Genomic DNA, 27,521 nt, shown 5'->3' on the forward strand with positions numbered 1-27,521 from the left:
AATAACCCCAGATATGTGCACTAGATCGGACATATAAGATACTTATACAAAGATAAGAATCAATGTGATTCTATCTTCAATTTTTCTTTCTCTTCTGTTAAAAAAATCCTATAAGTATTGATCAAACCACTTAATTTGCTTTTTTTTATTCTGTGGTATAATATCTAGAAACTTTTAAAAAACATGTACTAAATATTTATATCTATGTATTTCCACACAATCTAATTTTGTACATTAGATTGGACGCATCCTGCAAATTTTAGTGGTACTTTGTCCCATCCTCCTCCTATTTCAACCAGTTTATTATGTACCAACAAAATATCTTCTGCCGTGGGCTGTGGAGTTTTTGTATAAACCCATATATATCGCTGACCTGAAACATTGAAGAATAATTGCACACACTATGCAAATAGAAATTTCCATTTACGCCAACCTTTTTTCTTCAAAATTTGTAAGATACTAGTAATTTGTCAAATAGTAGTTTAGTATAGTAGTGATGAATATTAAATTAATATCTGTTGTGAGTATAGGTACAAATTTGCATCTTGTAAGAAAATTTTTTCTTTGGAATTACTTTTGAATAAATCGTATACTTTTGAGTTACAAGTCCAAAAATAATTCACAAATTAATCTTAATCGATTCACCCTCTTAGTTGTTACTTTAGACGAGTTAATATCAGTTAAGACATTCAATCTATTTTTCACCAGCAAGTCATACTTGCATAAGACATTTAACATTTTACTATATTGTGCATCGAATCATTTGGCTTTACTGAAAAGACTCAACTCAAGTCTAGTCATCTTGAATATCCTCAAATACTTGTAAACTTACCGACTTTTCCACATTGGAGCCACATTACGTAATTCTCGTAATTTGACACGTGATCTACTTCAGTACGATACCAGCTATCAATCTCTGAAAAATATACTTTTGGATACTTTAGTGGACCTATGGATCGTTTCAATATTATGGTGTTGTTCTTTGACACTTTTTGGACATCCAGTGGAAAATCTAAAAAGTCGCTTTTCTCTTTGATTACTAGACCAATTGCTTTGGAATTTTTAGTGGTTAAAGATGATTTTTTTCTCCAGAAGGCTATCACTTTCATTTATTTCAAATATTTCTGTTAGCTTTGTGAAATTTGTTTTTGTTTGCTATGACACCGAACGTTCTGCGGACGCATATGCTGGCACTCCTCTTCATGTTCTTTTGATCACGTGCCATCGAACGTCGGTGGTTTGTAACGGAATCCTTGCTTCGCTAAGATTTGAGGAATGGTGAATAGCGAATAGGGCCGTACGTGGTGTTATATTGCATTAGTGACTCGGATCGTTGGTATTACTACAGTTGTGAGTCGGACCATCTTGCAATTTCAATTCACGCTGTCACAAGACTGGAACTGCTGAAGATAGGGCAGTTCCGGTACCGTAACACAGCGCAGTGACACTGAACTAACTCGTATCTGTCTGGTAAAAGCGGGGCTTGTATTTTAAATTTTGTTCCAATAATGAAGAAGGGAATGAAACGAATTACTTAGTATTTCAATTCATGTTGCAATTGAATGGAGAAGAATAGATCATTGCCTGGTGAGTTGTCTGTGTAGTCGAATTGTCCATCAGCCCTAAACGTTTATGACAGTCACTGTACCGAAATTTGTACCCCGATTCAGGTGGTGTTAAGTTGACACATGTTATTTTGTAACGTTTTATGTGAAATGTTCGACTGTGGTTCGGTACCTGATCCGGTAATACGGTACATAATTGACTCATATTACGAAATATTTCAATTGATATTTTAATATATTCGAGAATAATGGATCATGGTCACAGGACCTAAAATATCTATGGCAGTCCCTGTACCGTCACAGTACCCCGATACAGGTACTGGTAAATCACCGCATATGATTTTTTGGGGAATTGTTCTGCGTGTCCATATATTTGAGCATTGCTCTCTTGTTATTGATATTTTACTATAATTCAGTAATACAATGAATCGATTTAATTATGTGTCATATTTCTATGACTATATGGTTTGATAGAGTGCTCCAAACTACTATTCCTCTCTCTATGCTTAATTGTAAGTGCAGTGATTCTCTAACTTTTATGGTACACCCTTCCGAACAATCTTAACACTTGCGGTCACCTGCTCTTGATTTGCGTTTAATGGTCGGTCAGTTTGTTCGCCACGTTTAAGAATGGAAAACTCAACAAACAAACAAAAAAGGTGAAATGCATTAAATTCAAAGAATTAAAAAAATCACAGTTGATTTACTTTAAATCAATGTACTTATCGTGGATGGTACTTGCGACGATATTTACCTGTGATCCTCAGAGAATAACTCTGTGGCCCCGAGGGCCCAGTTTGACAAATCCCGTGTTAGAGGGATTCGTATGCACCCAATGTAATGATAGTGTAGCTAGAATTAACATCACACTTTCACAAACATTGATTATGTAACGATTTGTCTAACCAGAGTCAGACTTCCTCAGACAATCAGTTCACAAGAATTATTTAGTTTAAATCTAAGACGAAACGTTACAAGACAAAATATTTGAAAGATGATGCAAGAAATTTGAACCATTCAGCATTTAAAAAAAAATAATTACATTAGTTTTACAACTACTTTTTTACCTTTTAAAGCGTCTTTTTTTTGTCCCATCTTTTTTGCAGCATCAAGCCATAAAAACTCTGAATACATACATATATAAGTTAATTTGGCATGATTAATTTGACAAAATATGGTATATATATTAAAAAAAGTCAGAAATACCGTAATTCGGGTCCAGGTTGTCAATGGAGTTTCCTCTTGTATACCAATGTACTGGTACGAAATCATATTTTTTAAAGCCTCTTTGAAAAGAAATAATGGTAAAATATTAGCAGTATATAATTTTAATGAATTGCTGAGAGTGAATCTAAATGAAAAATCGAATTCGCAAAGTTTTATTGAAAACTTTCAACTAATTCACGAGTACAGATGCTTAAAAATTAAAATGCCTTGGCAGATTATGATTGAAGAATTAATTAATCCAATACGTTGCTTTTTTACATTTGAGAAGTAGACTTACTCTGGGGTAGTATAACTGTGCTTGAATTCGACGTAAACACCCTTGGAGGTTTCTTTGGCATTTATGAACGACCAGCAAGGAGCCTCTCTCACGAATACATCACCAACATTCAACACCTGGTACCATTCATCAGGGAACTGTCAAAAAAACTTTACAATTTTATTCAACTTCAATTAGGTAATTACGAATTTACATTTTTGAATTTATTCTCTCCTAAAATACAATTGGTTGCTTCTAGGGCTGCAGTATGAACGATGGAGAAGTTTACAGGAAATTCGCTAGGTGGCGCAGTTTCTACAGCAAAACTTTTCAGAACACTATTACTGTACCTTTCTCGGATTGACTGTGACACACTTTACTATTAAAATTCATACGATATTTGGGTGCAACTCTCTCGATGGGAATAAGGCTAAGACACGCTGCTCTGGCACACAATCACATCGAAATTTTTGACTAAGGGATCAATAGGTAATAGGGTTAAAAGTATCTCCGACTGTTTTACTACATATAATTTCAAAACAACGAGTATTGTTTGTATCAGGTATAATCTTGTGCAAAGTTCGTTTGACTGCAAGCAAGACGAAATAATATAGATAAGAGGAAACACTGCAAATTGGACTTCTTCTGCTTGTACAGTGGCGTATATAAGTTGTAAATTCTTGCTTCACTAAATATCTCGTCATTAAACATATACCGGTAGTTACGCTCTTACGGAATTACCATGTTCCAATCTGAATCTTCTAGTTTGGGTAGTGAGCATTCATTGTTTGTTTCATGATTTCCATTTACTCTCAGGGTGACACAAAGAAGACACGCAAGATATGAGAGCTGCATTTTTTGACGTTAGTATTTTAAATGCTTTCTAACACTGTAAATAAGTTAGTTGTAGGGTCGTTAGTGAGAACTACAGGTACAACACATATAAACCTCAATTACTATGCTCAGGCGCGACTGCATCGCAATTTTTAAGTTGTTAAAAAAAGCTTCTTATAATGGCGATCCATTCTCAAACTTTTTTAGGGCATTTCGCGAATATGAAAATTTGCAGAAAATCAGATAAATGTTTATTTCTTGTTGAAAAGTGTTAGATTTGTTTTTACCGCAGTAGAACTAATTAGTTGCTCAGTTCTTTCCAAATCAAGACAAATACATTCCTTTAAAAAACTCAGATCCACGTATTCACGACTATGCACGAACCTATCTATACTCAGCTACAAAATAATTACAAAACTGCTTCCAATGCCTCATAATTTGCAAGACTTGAGTATTTGTTGACTTTCCATCGATATCATGACAGTATCAGGAAATAACAAAACGTTACGGAAATGTGCAAAAGTGCGTTATCTGTGATCAATCAATCAACTGAATGGCTTATGTATTCATTATGTGCCTCGTTTTGTGATGCAGATACAAATTATTGTTGAATGGTAACTTTAGGCTGACTGAATAAATTAACAATGCAATGCACTGAAACATGTATATCGATGCATTCACGTACAATCCAATTTAGAAAAGATCACCGTATATTATTGCATTTGGCAAATTGTAGCTGTATTATTTTCCCATCCTGCACTAATTGTAACCAGTTTAATATGTACTAAAAGAATATCTTCTGCAGTGACCTGAGACTTTTGTATACACCCGCTTGTAGTACCGCTGAGCTGAAATATTAGCGAATAATTCAATACACTGCGTAAATAGAAATTTTCATCTACTCCAACTTTTCATCTTGTAATGTAGTAAGATAGTCAAATAGTAGCTCAGTACAGTAAGTAGCAAAGGCTAAAGTATAAATGTGCACTTTTGAATTACGATGTAGCATTTCACTGACATTTTGAAATTTCCAAATTATTGCATGCGTAGCCTAATCATACGACATTGCGCATATATATATATATGTCATTGACTATGTATGTACATCACTCAAATATTTTTAGATAAATATTAGGTTGGCTGTACATAGCATTGAATTTATATGTTTACGAATTGGTTGTAATAAATATGACGTTAACAATCTTATCTAATACATTCATCCAAATCATATACATATAGAGCCTACCAAATATGCATATAGAGCCAAGGTATATACATAAAGAGCCAACCAAATATGCATATACAGCAAATGTCATATGTACATACTGTAGAGTTAAGAGGTTCTACAGATCCTATTTTTGCTTATTGGGCTGTCTTGTCAATCTACTTCCGTAGCTAACTCCCGATACAGTAGTAAGGCACACATAAACACATCCAACATGTATGAAAGAACTTGTAATGAAAGTATATGTACAGTATATATACAAGTGACAGTCCAGTAAAATTCCACAATCAGGTAAAAGTTCCACAGTAGATAAATGGCAGTGTAACACAGTGAATATTCTCTCTATACACGGTAGTGTATACGTGAGTATTGTGTGCATATAGTGATGTATTGTATGCGTGTATTGTATGTGGTGTGGTGAATGGTTACAATATATTTGTGTCTCCAGCCCAACAACAGTACTTAAATTTAGCTACAAGACACAAAAACAATAAAATAGTATAATTAGCCTTCGGTATACAACTCAATTACAACCTATATTACTAAATAACCCTAAACTTCCCTAAATATCTTAACAATCCTAAATTAGCATAATTAAAACCCTACAATTTGCAACTCAATGCCGCAAAGTAAACGCATCCTCTGACAAAGAAATTCCCGTGACCAAGCCTCATTGCACTGTATCCGACACTAATAAATAGGACACCCAGTATGATACAATAAGAATAACAAGGGCATGAATACAAATCAGCTGATATAAGAGAGTATTGCACCATCATTGCCAAAACTTTCTCTCGGTCAGGGGTCTTAATATAAACAAACGAATAAATAAACAAGAGCAAGTCTGAACATGTTTATCGGGAATAGAATAACTAAAATTAATGGGTTAATTCACGGAAAGTTAAATTTCTGCCTGTAACACATACAGCCAGTGCCGTATGCGTACGCAGCAAATGCCATATTCATATACAGCCAATGCCACATTCATGCCTTATATGCATATCTTATTACATCACTGTATATACAAAATATATTGACTGTATATGCATATGCCATGCATATGGCATTGGATGTATATGTACATTGACTGTGTATGTACATCATCAAGATGCTAATATATGTATAGTCAGTTAACAGTATATGCATATTACATTGGCTGTATATGTACAGCACCTAAATGGCTGTATGTGTTATGAAATTGGTCGGATATGCATGTATTTACTGTATATGCATATGCCATGCATATGGCATTGGGTATATATGTAAATTGAGTTTACTTTGTATACATATATACATTACTTGAACGCCTTCGTATTATACTGAATTGTTTGAAAATGTATATGACATTGGCTGTTTATGTACAGCACCTGAATGGCTGTATATGTGTATCGAATAGACCTTATTCATTAAAAACCCATCCTACGCGCAAAAAAGAAAAGTGACGTAAAAAAATATTTTTTAACATTAGCTCTTATGGGAAATGTGATCACCAGAGCAGAAATTTGCATTTTTTGTAATATTCTAGATATCTTTCATTATATACGTGAGCCTGTATTGTATACCTGCCCTAATAAGGGTACGGGATGACGGAGTCCGTACATCAAAGCCTCTCGTAAACCCCCCAATACTCCACTAATCTGTTTGGTAGCTGAATCACACCCCACTATTCAAATACTCATTCATAAATTTTTGGCCAATCTTCTCGATACGAATAGGGTTACGACACGCTACTTTGTCATACAAATACCATCGAAATCCTTGCCAAAGGTTAATGGCCAATAGGATCTGTAAAAACGCGGACTTATTTACTAAAAAATTGAAACCATAACCCAAAACAAAAACAGTACCCATAAATTGTTTAACCCTTTTTGTGAAAAAAAAGTTATTCAATTTTGTTTGCGCCGGAACTTGTGTTTGTGCAAGATTGTACCCAATAGTTTGAATACGGTTTATTGCAAAAATGTAATAGTATGCTGATACACGTCGGAATATATATTATTCATAGCCAGTATTTATATGTGCGGGGAATAAAAACGAATTGAAAGCATAAACAAATACATCGATTCTTGTGACTTTTGAAGCCTTTCTATTCTCAATGATATTCTGCTGTAGATAGACCAGCGCTCTTTACTATGCTAGCAAACAGGCCATTCCTTTTCTGCAAAAGAACACTTGGTTTGTCGAACTCCTTGACTTGTCCTTCCTCTAGCACCTATAGATAGAAAATTGAATTGTATTCACAAATGAGTTCATGTTAACAACATTATTTTGGACCTCCTGAAGTATGCGCACCAAGATGGCGCACAACCTGAACTCAGGTTGTGTACCAGGTTAGGGTTCAGGTTATGCAACATCTTGGTGCCCATACATCAGGAGTACCATTATTTTAGCACAAATTTATAGTACTCGTGAATGAATTGTAATCTAGTAAAATCGGCATCCGATTTGTCGCTGGATAATAAAAAAAAATACCAATATCTTGTCTGAATCTATTATTGTATTTATTCGGTGAGCAATAGTTATAACAGTGCATTGCTTGAATTTTTGTCTTATCGTCTCTTGAATCAGACGATCTGTCCTAAAAGTAAAACAAAAAATTCAGAATGAGAATTCAGAATTGGGAATTGGGAGAATTAGTGAGTCACGTTTGCTGTTTTCAACTAATGGATTTGCGACTGTTGTGCGAAAAGACAAGGAAAAACATGGTAATGCGTTATGAGTGGTGCTGAGAATGTTTAATGGGTAAATTAATCAACCGAAATTATGTAGTCATAATTAATTCAAACTAATTACAATTAATTTTTACAGTTAACTTCCATCATAGATAGTGCTCCCTTTACCAGTGTACATCCAATCAATTATGTAACATTGAATGTAAAGGATTATTTATTAAAAACAGAATCATAAGGTAACCTCAGAAATACCTACTTTACTTATGAATAAATTTGAATTTTTAATGCTGATACACTGTGATCAGACAATAAGCATTGGTTAATTAAATACAAATCGATCAATCCGTAGAATGAATGCCTCTTCAAAATTAGAATATTTTAAGATGAAGCTATTCCCAACTACGCTTATCGTTCAATTTTTCCCGTGAAGCCAATTATATTCACTATCTAGGTGAGTTCACAACTTAAATAGAAAATGTACTTTAACACGGACTTGCGTGAGCGGTAAATACAGGGTGTCTCAAAAGTAAGTATACATTTTTAATTTTGATTTGTTTTTCAGGTACTCATCATAGAGCTTTCATTTCTTCAGAAAACACAGTAAGAATAAGGAACAGATTTTGAGTATATTGTTTTAGGTATTTTTCAACAATCCACAGAATGACAGGTGTCACAGTCTGAATGATGTTCATATACTGGCGTGCTTGCCATTGTCACAGTTTCAGAAGATGTTGCTACTGTGGTTGTAGATGAATCAGAAGACTCAAGGGTTCCGGATTGGTTGTTTATTGTACGTCAACTTCACAATTACACTTAGTACGACATGGACGGAGGACACAACAAAACGCAACCGACCTCCAGCCCGACGCCGGAGAAAAAGAGAGCGAAAGAGAGAGTTTTTCTCTCATGTGTAGTTAGTGGTCGGAGTCTGAATCCGACAAAACAGGATTAAAAAAGTGTCAACATAACTGTTTATTGAAATAAAAAATCTATATATACACAAAATATAAAAACGGACACTTTAGTCCGCGGCACAAGGAAATAAATCCGAGAAATGAGGTGCAAAATTGCTGTTTGGCAAGAAGCATATAAATCAGTACGGCAAACTCAGCGTCTCTTTAAAAGAGAATTTGGAATTAATTCGACTGTGAATGTTTTCCTAAGACCGTTTCCTAACCGTTCCTAGTTTCCTGATCTTTGTGCGTCAACTACAGATCCAGTTTCCATAAATTTATGATAAATTGCATAAATTGTTCGTTGTGTAACAGCCAAATTAATTGCAAATACTTAGTTACAGAAGATCTGAATTCTTACCGATTCAGATGCTTCTTGCCAAACAGCAATTTTGCATCTCATTTCTTGGGTTAATCTTATTGTCATTCTGTGAGTTGTTGAAAAATGCAAACAATATGACTACCTATCCATACTATGTTTCCCGAAGAAATGAATGCTTTATGATGAATACCTGAAAACCGAAATTAAAAATGTATACTTACTTTGAGACACCCTGTATATGGGTGGATGATTTCTTTTGGAGTCAATGTACTAACTTTGTAGACGGATAATTGAGAAAAAACAAAGGGCTGGGTTCGTTGTGATATGTAATAATAAGCTGATTGGAACTATTACAAAGACGATGCTGGACCACATTCTTCATCAAGTGAAAACTTAAATTTTTGTAGATTTCACAATATTTTTGTTGTCTTCAGGATGTCATAACGATATACTACGATAATCGCGGCACAGTGGTGTAAATATATACTATATTTAATCATAAATTGCTGGTATTTATCTTTTTGAGTTTCCCATCTATTTCAATGAATTCAATGAATCAATTCCTATGAATTTTTCACTTTTTATACCTGATATCAACATTTGCAGTTGCTTCATCAATCACAAGAATTTTACTTTTTCTCAAAACTGCTCGAGCAAGACAAACAAGTTGTCTTTGTCCAACACTGAGATTAGATCCTGATTCAACGATTTCTGTGTTCAGTTTCATAGGAAAAGATTCAATAAACTCTTTCAACTGAACCTTACAAAACGAAGAAAAATATGATATCTTAGGTTTCGGTGATTAAGCAATCATATTTTATGTACTTCATGGTTGTTAATTCTAGAATAGTGGCGTTTTTAGGCGAACTAGAATTATCCAAATGATGGCTATTTCTATTTGCGTACATACATTAACGTTCGCTGTCTAGTATAGTAGTTCTTTGTATAATATGGTGAAAACGTCATCTTTATACTTTCCGAAACGTTTTTCATGGACGTCAGTCTTTCTGCCACTGACCAATCACGTCCAAGGAGTTATGTCGGTATTTCCACAATGATAGCTCGGGTAAAACCAACTGTGTTTAGCTAACCGTGCACTTAGCGTAATGCTACTTTGTTTTCGAAAATTTTGTCTTAAAAAGCACTTGTACGCATGCAGTAGCCTAATGTTAAAAGGTTCTGTATTAACGTCAAGTTAAAAAAATGCCTTTGGCTATTGTGACTTATGGGACTAATGAAACCTGCTCCAATGCGTTCCATAAATCTTCATCTGAATAATTGTTGAAAGGATCAATATTTCTTCTCATTGTTCCAGTAAAAAGGATAGGATCCTATAAAATGAAAGAATTACTCAGTAAATGTCAGAGGACTTTAATTGCTTCAAATTTATCGTCAGTCAATATTTCTTGCCAAGGTGTCATGGTTATTTTCTTGTAGTTTCTATAGCATTTTGCATTCGTGCAGGGTTTTGTGTATTCTTAGGCAAGTTTCTGATTTCAGGAAATCGAGTCTGAGTATGCAACTCCATTTGGGTATGCCTTCTTATATAGCAACAGTTAACGTTCATTGAAAAAACACGCGGTTTGTAAGACCAATTACGGAAAAGTGGTGGAACCGTAGCTGACTTTTGAATAAATTTGAATTGAAAGTCAACCTTCAAACAACGAAATTTGGCAGAATTCTTTATAATATTGTATAATATAAATAGTTCAGACCTGTGGAATTATAGATAGTGCTTTGCGTAGATCATGAAGTCCTAAGGATGATATGGGAATTCCATCAATGAATATTTCACCATTTGTTAGTTCCGACAGTCTGAGAAGTGCTGCTATAAGAGAACTTTTTCCGGCACCCGTTCGTCCGACAATTCCAATCTAAGGTGAAATGTTTTCATCTTTATATTATTGAGGATTTTTTAAAAATTCAATCTCCACAAATCATTCAAAGTGTCACGAAGAGAACCTAGGTAATTCTGTTTCATTTAAATTCATTTCTTCTTTAAGTTACGACAAACGTTTTTAAACTCAGTTCAACTAATTCATGTTGCATTATCTGTCGAGAGTTTTATTTCTCTCTTTTCTTCATTTTCTGTGCCAAAAAGTATTTTCCAAATATACATCAAACGCATATCTTTCATTTAAATATATACAATGATGTGATCTAACATTACCATCATTAGGCTGAAAAGAGTTTTTCGAATGAATAAAAGTATTAAATATTTACATTACAGGAATAGCTTGTTATAACGTTATACTTTGAGCAAAGTTTCATTAAAGACGAAAAAAAGTTGAATTAATAAATACTGTGTTACCATGTTCCATGGTCGACAGTTTATTAGTCTTAGGATATGATAAAAAAACGGATAAAATTGGTGAATAAACATTGCGTGAATCCTATCAATATTTTTGAATATTGAAATATATAACTTAGGTAATTATTTAACTTCGTTTCAAAGGTAACTTACCTTTTCTTGTGGTTGTATCACGAAATCAATACTTCTTAGCACCTTTGGTCCACCATCATAATAGGAAAAGGAGACGTTTTTAAACATGATAGCGCCACATCTAGGCCAGCTGTTTGGTGGTTGTTTATTGGGATTTTCCAACGCGGCTTCTGGTGGTATTCGATAATATTGTTGAACTCTTTCTACTGATATCATCTGCAAGACATTCAAGTAGAATAAAGATTTATTTTGAGAGCAAACGAGGGAATGCAAAATAGAAAAAATTAGGTTACCCTAACGACATATATCAATTTGTCATGGTGAGTATGGTGTTGTATATATTGTAGCAAGAGAGCAATGCTCAAATATATGAACACGAAGAGGTTGCATCCGGTGTTGGTAAAGCCTAACTGAGCCCCGAGTTCTTTGAAATGATCAGCGGACACGCGTACCATACGACTCGTAAGAAATTTGAAAAAATAACAGTAATTCAGGCAAACGATAAGTTAAATTTGTATGCAATGAATAATCGTTTAAATTGAATTTTATTATATTGGTTGAATAGAAGTTTATAATAAATTCATCTTAATTAGATAATTGTCAACGTTTTTTTTTATCTATGTTTATCTCTTTTTCTAACAATTTGCTTCCAATTGTATTATACAGATATAGAATGCATTCAATAGATATAACTCGAAAGATGCTGCAAAGAAGCATTGAGCCCTTTATAATGTATTCACAGTAGTATATAAATATATTGTGGCAGCTAATTAGGTATACATGAAATTTTCAAACCAAAAAAGTGCTTACGACATTATCGAAAGCTTGAAAGAATGTGAAAAGTGTAAAGGAAGGGTACCCTTCATTAGCTTTCTGAATAAGTTTTTCTACTTACTAAATTTTCAACTTCTGCACTTTGACGAACTCCCCATTGGAACATACCGATGAGGGATGCTGTGTAAGTTAAAACTAATCCAATTTCACCCGGATTGAGATTCAGTAATGAAGCGCCAATTACGGAGAAAAATGCAACAGCTGATATGAACGTAGCAGTTATCAAATCGAGTCGTAATCCAAACCATCTTGTTCCAACGAGAAACAGAAACCATGACGCTGGAAGGAGAAAAGATAAATTTAGCTGATATTTCAACGACAACGACATGCCTCTTTAACTAATATAAGCACTAACAGTAAAATGAGATAATCAGCTCGAAGCTTTTGTTCGCAAACTCTGGAAGATGATACCGAACTTATTGTAAAATTTTATCAAAAAATATATTCAGCAAGATCCTTTTGTAACATTTTGTATTACATGAATAAAAACTGATTTTCAATACATGTTTTGGTCCATTTATCAACATGTATTTATATCAATTCAATCACCTAAATGTATTGTCTATGTGTTAGAGCTAATTAGAGCATAATTAGTTATCAAATGAACTAGAGTCAATAAAAATTAATATTCTTTCTCACTTATGCAATATTATACACTGTATAAACACTGTTAAAATTGAACATGTACAGCTTCAAAATTTTAATTTATGGTATATAACTCTTTTCACATCTTTAAAAATAATCAAATAACATGTCGGTAATAATTAATACGTTTATAATATAAAAAATACCACTGTGTAAATCTTGATATTCGTGAAATTTATCTTCAAATTGTTGTTGAACACCGAAAGCACGAACAGTGAGTAAACCTTGTAAAGTTGATGATAGCAAGCTGAAGACTGGACTCCTACCTGGATAAAATTTTATATAACAAACAAACAAGAATGCTACTGCTGATTGAACTATTTTAGACAAAATATTGAATGATTCTATTTGTAGATTTTGATGTCATCGTTTGAAAAAATTACATGAATGCCGAATCATAAGGAAAACTAGGTTAATTCAACAACTAGTTGCCCGCTTGCAGGTCTGTATTATTTTTTTTAAATACCCGTCCAAATCCTATCTGTTACAATGTGAATTTGTAATTTTTAAAATTTGTTAATCGTTTGAACTATTCAATGCTTCCTTACAAGATCCTTCTAGTCTTTTTATATCTCTTGAAGTACGCAAGTAATAGCTTCTTAGCCAGAGAAAGTAAATGGTAAATGGAATAATCAAAAGGATCACAAAATAGTTGACGACAGATGTGAGGATTACAACGCTGACGATCGCGCCAAAAATCTGTAAATTGATAAAAGACAGGTCAGAATAACAGAAATTTACAATTGTGAAAATCATGAGCATACATATCATGAAACGACGATTTGTCCTTGTAGAAAGGTTTACCATTGATGATATCCTGTTATAACAGAAGAAACAGTATCTTCTTAAAAACTGCTTATAATGTCAGTATGGCATTCCCGACATTTTCAAAGAGAAATTTTAAAATTTATTTATCAATAATTTTTCTGTGCACACATTTAATCAGTTTAGTCAAGTACGAATGAAAAATAGTTAATGCAAACGCTATTAAATAAGTTCCAATTGAAGATGAGATGGCTCACAAACAGTCAATGCTATGGATGAAAATAAATCAGAAAATAATCATGAACGGAAACCCGATTTGAAATTCAATATTGTTTCCCTCACCCACAGAAAATTAAGGAATGTGATAGGCAGAAGCTCGTCTATCTGTCCCATGTCTTTGGAAAATCTGTTTAGGATTCTTCCTAAATTATCAACAGAATAAGTTTTAATAAATTGTAGATTTATGTGAAATACCGCGCATATTACATTTGACTAACAATTTGCAGAATCAATTCTCTTCAATACAAGAGAGTGATTTCCAAATATATGGACACGAAAGCCAGAACGAAGTAGTACGGGTATGCAATCTTCAACAGTAAGCTACCGGTACCGCCTGACCACCAGATAGCCCACGCGAACGCGGAACCGCCACAACGTGAGCAATTTTTAATTTCGATGACGTCAATGCACACAAAAAAACGAATCCCTTAGCCCGATTTTTTTTTAAATAAAAGAGATAATAGCTTCCTAGCAAAAAATACAATTTTAAATGACTGAAAAACTTCAAGTCGAGAGCAAGAACATGTAAAAGAATTCATAATAGAAAACATAACACAATATACCAAAACAATCCATATGTACATTTCGTGTTCAATAAAAGCAATAAATGGGAAAATGCCGGCTCACCTGATGGATTGGTATCAAAAAATCTGATCGGGGCGCGTAGGATTGCTTTAAACATCTTCTTATGCATGTGAATACCGGAGGTAACGCAAATATAAAAATGTAAATTTGTACGAAGCAACACAGTCAAAAACACCATCACGGAAAGAACTAAAAAATAGAGTATGTTAACTATGTCTCCTGCATTAGTTTGATTATTTATTTACAAATATTAGAATTTTCCTTTAATTAACCAGTTTCCGGTCTATCTCCCTACTCAATCAAGATAAGCAAATGTCCACGACAAGGCTGTTCTAGATCAGGGGTGTCAAACTCGTGGGTTTTCGAGGGCCGCATTGCATTTTGGGAATTGTTTGTTTGCAAACAGATTTTGATATATTTTCATAATGTATACTTGTGACATATATTTTGATTTGTGATGCAATTGAACAGCCGAATGAAGTTTTGTTATCTTCTTAAATTTTCAATGAATTCACATTATAATTTTTGCATTTCACTATAATTGCAATTTGCAGTATTTTTTACAAAAAATCATAAATTTTCATGTACAACCATCATAAACATTTTTGCACAAAGTTTTTCAAAGGAAAAAATAGTACATACTAAAATGATTAACCGTAATCTAAATATATAGACCTAAACTTTACAAAAATACTACAGAATAAACTCAATGTTTTTTTTCATTACATATATATATCATACATATATATATGTCCTGACGTTCGGCATCTCTTTTGTGCCACCTTCTTTCTAATATCAGGCTGAAATGATTTTACAGTACCAACTCTAATTATCGAGGTCACATGATCATCGGTTAATCTGGATCGTTGAGAATGTTCTGTTAATATCAGTAATGCAAAAATATTACGTTTATCATTTCATGTATAGATCAGTAGGCAAACAAATGACTGACTTTTCGGACCAGACATTTCGCGACAGTTCCTACCATTACGTGGCATAGGTGCGCTTGAGTTAGGATTGATAATAATTTTTAGTAACTAGGTAGTTGTATATTTATTGGACACGTAGTGGACATAACGATCGTTTTGCATTTCATGCTGGCACTCTTATTATTGTTATTATTCTTCGTCACCATCATTATAAAATCACTTTTTTCTTCGAATTCTGGACCATTTGCTTTGAAATTTTCAGTGGTTAAAGTTTAATTTTTCTCCAGAAGGCTATTACTTTTATTTATTTCAAGTATTACTGTTAGCCCGGTGAGATTTGTTTTTGTTTGCTATGACGTTACCGAACGTTCTGCGGACGCCTGATCACGTGCCATCGAACGTCGGCGTGAAGGCGGATTCTGAAAATCGTTGCTCAAAAATTATAAGATTTTTTAGGTTACCGGTGATGCTAAAGGTACGGTAAACCGTACTGCACTGCTTCACTTGGTGTGAATATATTTGTAGACTGTGGTATCTGCTGTTATGGAACCGTGATAAATCGAATGCCAGAGAAGAACTGTTCCACGATCGAATAGCAGGCCTACATACAGCAACAGGTACTGCAGTACTGGTAACGTACGGCGTACGGTACCGCAGTGAATTACGCTCTCATCTTTTCGTTACAGTTCTGATGTTAACAACATAAATTTTGTAGCCAACCTTATTTTTTTTATTTGATAAGAGGAAATGAATTGAGTTCTTATATGACAAGGAAGAACCGTTCTGCGAACGAATTTCAGGTACTGGTAAATTACTGTACCGCAAATGATCATCGGGAAATCGATATTTTTTTTATTTTGCCCTGGTACCGTAATGGATAAGTGACTTGGATCACTTGGTATTTCAATTCACGTTGAAATTGGAAGTTGGACAAAACAGGCTTTTAGTGGCCGGAGTAGGCTACCTGTCAATCAAGTCATCGATCTAGTGACTAGTCACACTAGAGAGATTTTGGCGTTTAGAGGCCGTTAATCTCAGGTTCTCAGAGCGAGAAAGCGTTCGCTGGGTTATGGGAATTTTTTCGAGTGGCATTGGGGGTGGGGGAAGTGCCTTCGCCCTCTCAGTGGTGAGAAAACGTGTGGAAAGCCACGCCCACTTGTTACCTAATCCTAAAAATTTGCTTTTCTCTCAATTGCTCTGAAATTTTCAGCGCTTGAAGATAAAATTTTTGTTAGAAGGCTATTACTTTCATTTACTTCAAACGTGTCCATATATTTGAGCATAGCTCTCTTGTAATGATATACGAACCAAACATAAAGTTCTCTGTTCGAAGTTGATATTTAAATTTATCATATTGACTGCTGAGCTTATTCTGATAATGTCTACTTATATTGTTTTTTTTCATTGTACTGATGGAAATGTGACAAATTAAACTAAACTAAATCAAATGTGCTTCAGAATTTTGAGAAATGCAAAAATATTGCAACTTCAATTTCTCTTCAAAAATCCCCTTTTCTATATGTACTTTGCGTTTCATTTAACTCCTGAAGTGTTTTATTCAAGTATTCGTTTGTTAGCTTGAGGCAATTAATTTTCCAAAACTATTATCAGTAAATTTTCTGTGTGAATAATCAATTTAACTTTGAAATGTTTGAAAATTGTATTACATTTTGATAAAACGAAAACTTAAATAATATTACAATTATTCAATTATTGTTAAGCGTTCGAGGGCCCCATTGGAAGTTCTCGGGCCACGAGTTTGACACCCCTCTTCTAGATTACCTGCATAAATCTTCATGTAATAGCTGGTATCAAAGGTACTTGTTTTGTTAACACTTGTGAACGATGTCGTCGAATTAAAAACCTCAGACGATTCATTTTGTCCTGTTTCAGAACAAGATTCTGTAATGTTTGATGACACATTTGAGAGATACTTTTGATATGACGTTGTCCTGTCGATATATTATCACAAGAAAAAAAAATGAACAAGTGGTAAAATTTTGCAGTTAAATAGTTTTAGAAATAAGAGTTTTAGAAAATAAGCAAATATGTAGCATGTGAAAATTAAACATAGTCACGCCAAACTCATTAACCGATACATTAGGTAAATAATTGTCATTTACCTACAACTCGAACTGACCAGTCTGGAGCTAAATGTTTCCCTGAGGAATAAGTAGACTCACCATTTTAATAACCAACAGTCGTTCATAATGTATAGCACGTGACTTGCTATAACAATGATAAAAAATAAAACAAATAAGATTGCGTTTGCCGCAACTCTGAAATATTCGAGATAAACTTTTCCTCCAATACTTCCTTGTTCTCCTATTTCCTCTGCATTGATCTTTCTCGATTCTCCCTAAATTGAGGTTTCATATTTTGATCTTTCACATTTTGCATAGAAGGTAGTTTAATTAACAGAACATTACTTAACTCATATAAAAAGAGAATTTATGAATTTCTTCATCGAAAAACCATGAATTACAAACAAATTTGAAAAAGGGGGCGGTGCTAAAAGTTACAACCAGCAATTTAAATATAAAAAGGTATTTGATGATATGAACCTCTTTCTCCTTGTCTTCGATTGATAGATCTGGAACTATAGATGTTTGTGGTGAGTCATGTGAGTTTGCTATCAAGCTAACAGAGGATCCTGTAACTGTTGGTCGTTTCGCTTAAGTAAATCAAAATAAACAAATATTATCATTGCTAGTGAAAATGTTTGTTATATTTTATTATTATTGGATTGAAAACATTTTTATCATACAAATGAATAGGAATTTATACCCCCCCAAATTGATTCGTTTTTGTCTTCTTTTTTCCTAAGCAAAACAGCAAAATCAACTGAACTATCCTGAAGTTCGGCATAAGTTCCGCGACCATATATTCTTCCCTGAATGATGAATGTAATTTAGACAAGAATATGATAGAACAAGGATACAGAAAAAGATGATTGAATTGCTTTATATGTCACATTGATTACAATATAATTCTCTTCACTGGAAGACGATGCGAACAGGTTTTTTAACCGGAAGTGTATAATAGGATATTGTGTTAAAATGAACGCCATGAAAACTAAAAACCTCTTTGAAAATGAGAATCTCATCCACTCTCTTCAATAGTTGCAGTTGATGAGTAACGAGTATTCGCGCCTACAGAAGAAGAATATTAGTTTGAATGTTAGCAATGGTATGTAATGTATGTAAAAGTATAAATACTTCATGGAAAATCAATTGTTCACCAGAACCGTAATCATCCAATTAAATTGATTAATCTAACAACTGATGTGGTGATTGGTTGTAATAATAATATATTTAAAAATCAACTCCTACTTTCTTTTTCATCATTCCACAGATGCAGTGTTCGAATATATGACTTGCCACAGGGATATCTACTGCACTCAATGGATCGTCCAATAAACATATATCTGCATTCCTTTTGTACGCAGCTCGTGCCAAGCTTACTCTTGCTTTCTGACCGCCGCTTAAAGTAACACCCCTCTCGCCTATGAGTGTCATGTCTCCATCAATCAGCAGATTGAGATCCTGAGCTCAGTGTTTAATTGAACATTTTTTAGAAAAGACCAGAAATATTATCAGTCCAACATAAACGAATAGAATATCATCTTTTAAAATAGAAAACAATAACTCAAGATGATATATTATAATCAAAATAATAAAATCTGTAAAATCTTATTATTCGTCCTTGTCGTTTCCTTCATTTAGTTTAGTGTAAGAATATCGAAGCATGATTGTTAATTACAAATTTTAACTTCGCTTGACCTGACAGAATTTTGTTTTTAACTGTCAAATGAGTTATGCGGTAAGACTATGCGATATTCGACCGTACCTTATTTAGACAGCATGCGTGAATTACTTCGTGGTAACGTACTTCGTCGAATTCCGCGCCAAATAAAATATTTTCTCGTACAGTACCGGAGAAAATCCAAGGAACTTGATTGGAGTAGACAACATTTCCATGAACTGTAGTCTTCCCTTCAGCCGCGGGTAATTCACCGAGTATTGCACTCAAGAGCGAGGACTGAAACAAAACTCTTGTTAATGCACAAAATTCACTGTTATTGAAGGAAATTAAGTCGTGTGACTTCCCTGTCAGTTTTGATCAGTTGTTTCAAATGTGGTCTCGAACTCGTATGCAAACATCTTCTATAGTGACTTGGGATTCCCGTTTATTTAAAATGAGTTAAATTAAAATGATATACCCTCTTTGTGTTCCTATTTTGACTATTCGTTCTAGAACAGTGGTTCTCAACCTTTTTTCGTTCGTGGCCCACTTTTTGTTGCATAAATATCGTGTGGCCCACTAAGTTTTTTATGCTAGAAAAGAAACTTCCGAATGGATTTTTATTCAACTGACTATTAGTGAGTTACTTGCTGCTGAACATTATCAACTAATACATTAATTTTTGGTGGGTTCCGAGCCTTTGTTTTGATTTGCACCGATGTGGAAAACCCTGCTTTCAGATAAAGTTCGAGTTTTGATGGTCTCAATGAATGTCCAAGAACTTTATAGCATTACACACACTGTCTTTTACTTCACAGTTTTCAGGAAAAGATGTGAATCCATACTGAATGTAATTTTCGATGAACTTTTGTTTTGCCATTCCATCTGATGTCTGATTTCCGTGTTTTAATATACGATAATATTGAAATTGCTATCCCCCTTCTAGAGTCATCATGCCGTAGAATGTGTTTGTTGAGTCACAATGCGTTTTAACGGCGAAGCATGTTTTGCAAATAGACATCTTGTTTTTACAAAATTCGTGAAGCTGATTTTGTAAACGAATCAATTTTTTCAATCAACAACCCTTGAGATTTCTAATTTGTCGGTGGCACACCTCAAAATGTCTCCATGGCCCACTGGTTGAGAACCAGTGTTCTAGAAGGAAAGTACAATAATTTTTGTTTTGTTACCTTTCCTGAGCCAACCGGTCCTATTACTGCGACCAACTTTCCTGCGTGCACTCGAACATTTACACAATTCAACGCAATATCGGCTTTCTCATTAGCATCATCATTCTGCAAAAAAAAAATCAAAATTAGAAGACTTTGATTACAATATTTACACATTTTGTGCTTATACTAATGGGTTTAGCAACGTGAACATTGCCGAATATAACTTGCAATCCGGTTCATTTAAAAATTATCTTTAATATTATTATGATTTATCACAATACCCGATTAAAAGTACTCTCATATCTTATAACAAGTATAACTAAATTACTCAAAACTTTAGATTCAACAAAAACATTTTTTCTTTTCTAAAATACTTATGATATATAAACAGATTTAAATTAAAAATAAAACACCATCTATTTTGTTGCAAAATTCATGCATTTTGTTTTACGAAAAAATGGTTACCTATCAGTGAAAAACTTTCCGCAGAGCCTCGTAGGAGAGGATTCACAAAAACGCTATATAAAACAAATCATTCGCGCGATTACTATAAATCCCTTATTTGTCTTCTTACCAATTCCCATTTAGCAGTGAAGTTTTCAAGTTCTACGTAAACTTCTTGGTTGGAGTTTGATCTTAAATTATTTCCAATATCAGAAAATTCCTCCATCAGCAAATATTTCTGAAAAAAAGTGTTCAATGTTATTTCAGAAACAAATGATAGAATATTTCAGAGCAATAGGAACTAATACCTTACAATAACAAATTCAAAAACTAATATAACTTAAAATAATTGCAATGGTCACTTTCGTTATAAAGTCATATGTCGTAGTTGAGTCAAGCCGATCTTTTAAATGCCATTAGCTGTGCTCTATCTAAGAATGTATACGAGGCCCAAACAAGATGGTTACATGTAATGACATGTTTTATTCAGGTAGTCATGCAATATTCTTTATTTATAGTTCATAATAGTTAGTACAGTACAGCATGTAAAATGAAGACACCATTCAAAAATTCAATAATAAATTATTAACCGTGTAAATGGGTTATTTTTAGAAAACGAATGAATTGAATACAAACAAGCAACATACTCGTGACACAAATGATAAATATTTAATTATTAAAGAAGTAAACAAATGAATGTAATATCAATGACACAAAGATTTGAAATTGAAATGATAATGGCTATTTGGCAATAATTTTCTCTTTACATGATTTGAAAGGGGACCCGACCGATTACCACAGGTAATATTTTTAACAATATAAAATAAGATAAAACAATAATGAGTATATTTTTGTCATGGATAAAAAGATAACGGCATTGATAATTATCATTATAACGAGTACACATGCGTACATAAAATATAAATAACAAGAAAATGATTTAAAAAAGAAACGATCATACCTGACGTTTACCAGGATATTGACGCATGACCTAATGTAAACATACCTGTATTCTCTTCATTGATATGTTAGTTGTTGACATATATTCAATTGCTAGCGCGAAATAAGAAGTAGAAAGTTTCAAAGATGAGCTGAGTCCCATTACTATAAATATCTAAAATAGGTGTATAATTTGAATAATTTTAAAAGCATAATATGCTAGACGCAGTGGTTTCTAAACTTTTTTTTCGCGACCCCAATTTTCATAAAATCTAAAGTCCCATTACTATAAATATCTAAAATAGGTGTATGATTTGAATACCAAAAAATTTACTCGGGGTGATAGAAATTATAAATTAAGGGTCGGCAACCTTTTGTCGCTAGCGGGCAAGTTGAAAATCGAACGAATGACCGATGTATCACAATCTTGTTTTCCTATAAGAAACTACACTCAACAACTCTGTAACAGTACAAATATTTAACGTTTTTTATCCTACTCTGATGTCTTTTTAATAAATGAAATCCGAAAAAAACTTTGATCTTGAAAGTTCTTTTTCAGAGGGTAGACATAAATGTGAACGAATGAAAACTATCAGTCAACCGAATAAAAAAAATGTATTAGTAATATTGGCTAACACAGGGTCGTCCACCCGGTGGCCCGCGAGCCACATGTGGCCCGCCGACGGTTTCCGAGGATCCCGCGCGGTATTATTTAAAGCCCGATGTCTTCCACAAATCTGAGCCACTATTGGAACCTATAATATAATAATTATTCCCCGTCATTCAAACGCGCGAGAATCACCACCCAGCTATTAAAAGCTTTTTAAGTTTTTTTTGCCGACGTTATTGCTGGAGAGATATATTTGAATGTATTTCAATCTCTTTCCCAGCCTTTTTCTTTGCAGCTAGAAGAGACCGTTTTCAGGACGTGAATATTTGACAGCACTTACTTGTACGGGCAAGTTTTTTCAAGGATGAACCATGTCAAATCCACCGCGAATTTACTAATTTCTGACAGTCCTGAAAAATTCGCTTTGCATTGCTACATCGTCCATCACACGGAATATTGAATAGAAGCAGTGCCATACTTCACACATTGAAATATCTATAAAAACTTTCGACCTCACATTATCTCTACCATTTCAAGTGGACCCCACAATCATTCGTGAATCTACATGTGGCCCTTTCGGCCATAAAGATTTGACAACCCTGAGCTAACACCTCAAATATTAATTTGTAGTATAACATGCTATATAACTATGCACGTGGTGTTATGCTTAGATAACAGGGATGGCAAGCCTTTTTCAATGAATGAGTCAACAATTTCAATTTTATTGCGTAATAGTAGACTGTGGGTCGCAGATTTTTATTCATTTTCTGCATCGATGAAAAACTTGCTGCTGTATCTTTTACTCGAATCTTATTAAACTTGGTCATTAAGTAGTTCTAAGCTGTAAATCATGCGACTGAGGCGATTTCCAGATTTCCATTTTTTGAAATTGATGTGAGAAAACACGATATCGCATGCTTATGAATTGCCATAAAACGTTATGTTATGATGACGAGGTACATTTTGTGATGGTTTCAGAAGAGTTTGGAAAGAAATTCCAGCTGGAGAGCATTATACTTTTCGATTCGCTTTTTGTGCGAGGACGTCATCGAGAGTATCTATGTATTATCTTAACAGCGAAAAATAAATATTCTCAAACCATAAAAGCTACAAGACTGATCAAACTTCAGTATCTGATTAACAATTTCTTCCAAATCCGATTCTACGCTCGCTTGGAATTAAAAAAGTATAAACAACAGTTGGTCATTCTGATGCTACTGCTGCCGTTTCAAATAAAATTTTTCACATTACTCTTGGAGTGAGATAATAACTTCGCATACTGCAGAAGTTAAAACCCTGTCTAGCCTAGTATCCTAGAGCAATTTTGTATGGTTTCTTTCAAATTGTTTCATTATCGTCAACCATAAGGCCCTAAAACGCCACCAATGGCTTTTTAAAAGCATAATGATAGACGCTAGAGTTCTCTTCTGCAAAAGGACGCGCATATAATATTGTAACCTCATGTCAAAAAATTGCTACTCCTGAAGTATGCGCACCAAGATGGCGGACAACGGAACGTAGTATGTGTACCAGGTTAGGGGTAGGACATAATTTTAAGTCCAAGTACTACGGGAGTCACGTGGCTAGTCCCCGAACTCGTAATAAAATAAAATAAGGAGCATTGGAATAAAAGTATGGCCTAACCCTAACCTGATACACATACTACGTTCCGTTGCCCGCCATTTGGTACGCATACTTCAGGAGTACCAAAAAAGATGTACAACACGACTTTGAACTTGAATGTTATTGCGCCTGATAGAGAGTTAATCACTAATTATAAATAATTTACTTTAATTTGACCGTTTTATTGTGTTATTTTCCAATACCACAACCATTAATAATTATCTTACCGAGCCGAGTAATGAGTTGTATGATGAGAGTAATTATTACTGCACAAAAGCTTCGAAAAGTAGAGAATGTAAGATTTGTAATAACACTATACTGTAATCGATACCTATTTAGTTATTAGTAAAATTATGCAATATGTTATGTTCAATAAAAATTCGATTTATATTAGTACAGGTTATGAAATTTTTGTTCATATAACATACCTTCGACGCTGTTATTGTACCTCCCAAGGCAACATATGTCAATAATGTAACAAAAGTCAGTATTTTATCTTGGCATGCATAGAAGCAGAAATTAAAAGCTTTCAATGAAGACGATAGAAGAATTTTTTGAACTTCCTTCCTACAGAACAATTGCATCATGAATATTATGTTTAAACTTTGGTTCGAGAAAAGAAAAACAAAATTCGTACACATATGGGATAATATCCATTAAAACTGTAGCACAGTTCCCACAATAAAAATTAATTTACGTAACATATAGCAACTGCCGTATAGAATGAGATGTGTACCCTTTTTACCACTTACAAAACTCAAAACCACTCGCAACAGTTGTACCGCATACACCCACACCAAGTTGAGATGTAAATGGTGCAGGTAATCAAGAAGATATTATCGATACACATAACGTTCGATATTTGCGGTACAAATGGTACGCACGTTACTTATGGAACATACGATACACACAAGGCAGAAATCGAGACACCCTGTTACGAAAATTTGAATTACATAATGTTTGTTCCATACATCGTTTGCTACACAGAAAGTTTCTCCGTTATATTGCGTATTGAATTATATAACCTTTTTGAACCAATATAAATGAAATTACCTCCTAGTGTTCGAAACAAGTTTTGCAAATGGTTTTTCCCAAGCATACATTTTTATAATTCTCATTCCAGTTATTACTTCGTTCATTAGTCGTATGCGTTCATCTGTAATAACCGCTGTCATACTTCTGTATTTCACAAAATAGTGTTAATGTTGAAGAATTAGAATACAACGTACAACTAGAAAATTGTATAGACGAAGTGGGACATTTATCTGAAAACAACACAAAAATTGAACGCAGGGTATGAAGTTAGTATAGTAGTATTCTCTCGCTATTTTAACACCGCAAACATAAGTTGACTGCTACGCCAATACAAGTGAATGAAATAGTGGCAGGATAAAAAATCTGTTATATTTGATGAGGTACGTGTTCAAATTTTTTGGGTGATAGATTTTTGATGATGGTTACCTGAATTTGCCGAATGCCCGTCCGGATAATGTTTGCAAAAACATTATTATAATCAAGACTCCCATTCCAGATAATACAGCGATTCCAATTTCTTGCCAGAGTATAATTCCAACAATTAAACATTGCAGCGGCCCGACCCAGAGATAATGCAGAAACATAGGGAGCTAAATAAATAAGCATACACATGTAATATGTACAAAACCTTTTTTTACAACTAGCAAACAAATGCTATCCATGAATTGATATATATGTGTCATTTTTTGATGAACGTCCATTTCGATTGTATAACAATTATACCCAAGAGTATTTTTTTGCAAAACAACTGCCAATATGGAGTTGGAAAATACAGTTAAGGTTAGCCTGTTATCTGATGAATCCGAATCTTGGAATCGGAATTGGATGTCATTTTGCTGCGTTCAATGGCTTTTTTGAAGCCACAATTGGCCGGATCTTGACTGGCTATCTCTGTCACAAAGGCTACATTTCATATGTTCATTTTACTTATTTTGTTTTTTATTTCTAATGAACGTCATTAACGTGCTGAAAAACAAGAAGAAAATTTTTCGTTGGGTCACAAGCTTGAAATATATATGTATTCAAACAATTCAGATATTTTAGATGAGCGTTTGACATTATTTACTCACCAGATCAAATCGAAGAACATCAGTGGCTCCGAGATTAACTATTTTACCTGTCGTTGTATTATTCAATGATTTCTGACTCAAACGAAGTGTCTGAAAAAAGAATCTGTATGCGATTAAATATCGACAGCATTTGTAATTATAAAATTGAAAGAACATGACTTTGCACAAAAACTTATTACTGCAAATAGAGGGTAAAACAAGTTGATTTTTAGATGTTACTTGAACCATTAAAAAGCTCGGATAATCGTATTTTGATGGTTCATCGATTCACGATAGGGATTGTTGGAATGCTAAAACTATACCTTGCTTCTGAGAAGTACAAACACACGTAGGGAACGTTATTGTTATTTAATAACCTCGATTAAATAGAAAACTACCTTTTGGCAATCGATAAAAAGTTTCAAATTCTTCGATGATAGATACACGACTATACAATATATTTGTTTACGAAAGTATTCTACCTTTTTATACATCAAAGCACAGGTCGATGCTCGCATAAGCCATCCAATTGTACGCGTTACATGAAAATATTGATGATGAATAAAAGCCAATAATATTGTAACGACGCTTATCCCAGTGGCGCAAGCATATGAATGCCAAACTGTAGTAACAGCTTGATTTTCGAAGTATTTAACGAGATATGCTATCAAAACTGGTACTGCTAATCGAAGACCTTCCTAAAACAAAAAGTTTGTTTATATTTTGATTACATTTGAGTTGTAAGTGTAAAACACATAAAAAAAAATTCAAGTTTTGCAATGAATTATTCATCTAATGAATTTTTATAAATATGGAAATAATAACTTAAAAGGCGACAGAGCTATTCAATTGAAAATTACGTAAATCAAAATAGTCACTACTCACTTGCATAACAACTAAAACACCACATAACATATATCGCATTCTATATGTCATTGCTACTGCTCGAATTAAACTCGGTTCGGTTACTTTTTTGGATCTTTGAATTTCTTTCTCCCAATTTCTGAAGAAAATTGGCAGATGGAATATCATTTATTGTGAGCGTGGCTTTGTAATATACAATCATGCTTGGTATCCCATTCACTTTGGGATTACACCAGCATTGTCCATCATCTGAGACATTGGTATTGTACAAGAAATGAGTTACTTTATTTTTTCTAAACGTACCTTTCTAAATCACTTGTTATTTCTGCGGACATATAAGAAGCATCAAGTTCAAACATATCAGACTCTTGTAACGTTCGCTTGGATCCTTCAGCAAAAAAATCGTTCAACCACCTGATTGAATGGTGATGCTATTGCATTTATTCATGACATTGTATGATTTTACCAATTCTTGTTGTGAATATTTCGAATTCTATTTTTACATTA

The 27,521-nt window shown here is 33.8% G+C and overlaps 2 protein-coding genes across 2 annotated transcripts; both read right to left on the reverse strand.

Moving 5' to 3' along the window:
- Window positions 1-136: 136 nt before the first annotated feature.
- On the reverse strand, window positions 137-4,238 carry LOC144419983 (uncharacterized). The gene is made up of 6 exons (XM_078110271.1): window positions 3,790-4,238; window positions 3,070-3,206; window positions 2,772-2,851; window positions 2,633-2,689; window positions 833-916; window positions 137-373 (listed from the first exon to the last, which is right to left on the reverse strand). The coding sequence occupies exons 1-6, from the start codon at window positions 3,901-3,903 to the stop codon at window positions 222-224; spliced, it is 624 nt and encodes a 207-aa protein (XP_077966397.1). The 5' UTR covers window positions 3,904-4,238; the 3' UTR covers window positions 137-221.
- A 2,961-nt stretch (window positions 4,239-7,199) lies between these two features.
- Window positions 7,200-27,134, reverse strand: LOC120335362 (ATP-binding cassette sub-family C member 4-like). Its single transcript, XM_078120133.1, has 27 exons — window positions 27,036-27,134; window positions 26,633-26,848; window positions 26,172-26,261; window positions 25,528-25,691; window positions 25,120-25,245; window positions 24,495-24,633; window positions 21,901-22,008; window positions 21,025-21,132; window positions 20,469-20,573; window positions 19,384-19,575; window positions 18,867-19,079; window positions 18,618-18,686; window positions 18,322-18,427; window positions 18,099-18,208; window positions 17,718-17,893; window positions 17,317-17,486; window positions 14,648-14,794; window positions 14,084-14,163; window positions 13,525-13,675; window positions 13,123-13,242; window positions 12,393-12,610; window positions 11,519-11,713; window positions 10,770-10,928; window positions 10,296-10,385; window positions 9,642-9,814; window positions 7,580-7,685; window positions 7,200-7,319 (listed from the first exon to the last, which is right to left on the reverse strand). Exons 1-27 carry the CDS (start codon window positions 27,084-27,086, stop codon window positions 7,200-7,202), a joined length of 3,702 nt encoding a protein of 1,233 aa, XP_077976259.1. The 5' UTR covers window positions 27,087-27,134.
- Between the last annotated feature and the right edge of the window lie 387 nt (window positions 27,135-27,521).

The sequence above is a fragment of the Styela clava genome, chromosome 2, assembly GCF_964204865.1.
Source record: "Styela clava chromosome 2, kaStyClav1.hap1.2, whole genome shotgun sequence".
In the NCBI taxonomy this organism is placed as follows: Eukaryota; Metazoa; Chordata; class Ascidiacea; order Stolidobranchia; family Styelidae; genus Styela; species Styela clava.

Excerpts from the sequence above, each read along its gene's own strand:
- LOC144419983 (XM_078110271.1), bottom strand. The coding sequence starts at position 3,903 with ATGCAGCTCTCATATCTTGCGTGTCTTCTTTGTGTCACCCTGAGAGTA. Across the intron at positions 2,852-3,069 it reads CACAGTTATACTACCCCAGA|AGGCTTTAAAAAATATGATT; the intron begins GTAAGTCTACTT and ends TTCTTTTCAAAG. Across the intron at positions 374-832 it reads GCTCCAATGTGGAAAAGTCG|GTCAGCGATATATATGGGTT; the intron begins GTAAGTTTACAA and ends TCAATGTTTCAG.
- LOC120335362 (XM_078120133.1), bottom strand. The coding sequence starts at position 27,086 with ATGACATATAGAATGCGATATATGTTATGTGGTGTTTTAGTTGTTATG. Across the intron at positions 19,576-20,468 it reads GACCGGTTGGCTCAGGAAAG|TCCTCGCTCTTGAGTGCAAT; the intron begins GTAACAAAACAA and ends GTTTTGTTTCAG. Across the intron at positions 10,386-10,769 it reads CACTATCTATAATTCCACAG|GATCCTATCCTTTTTACTGG; the intron begins GTCTGAACTATT and ends TTCATTTTATAG.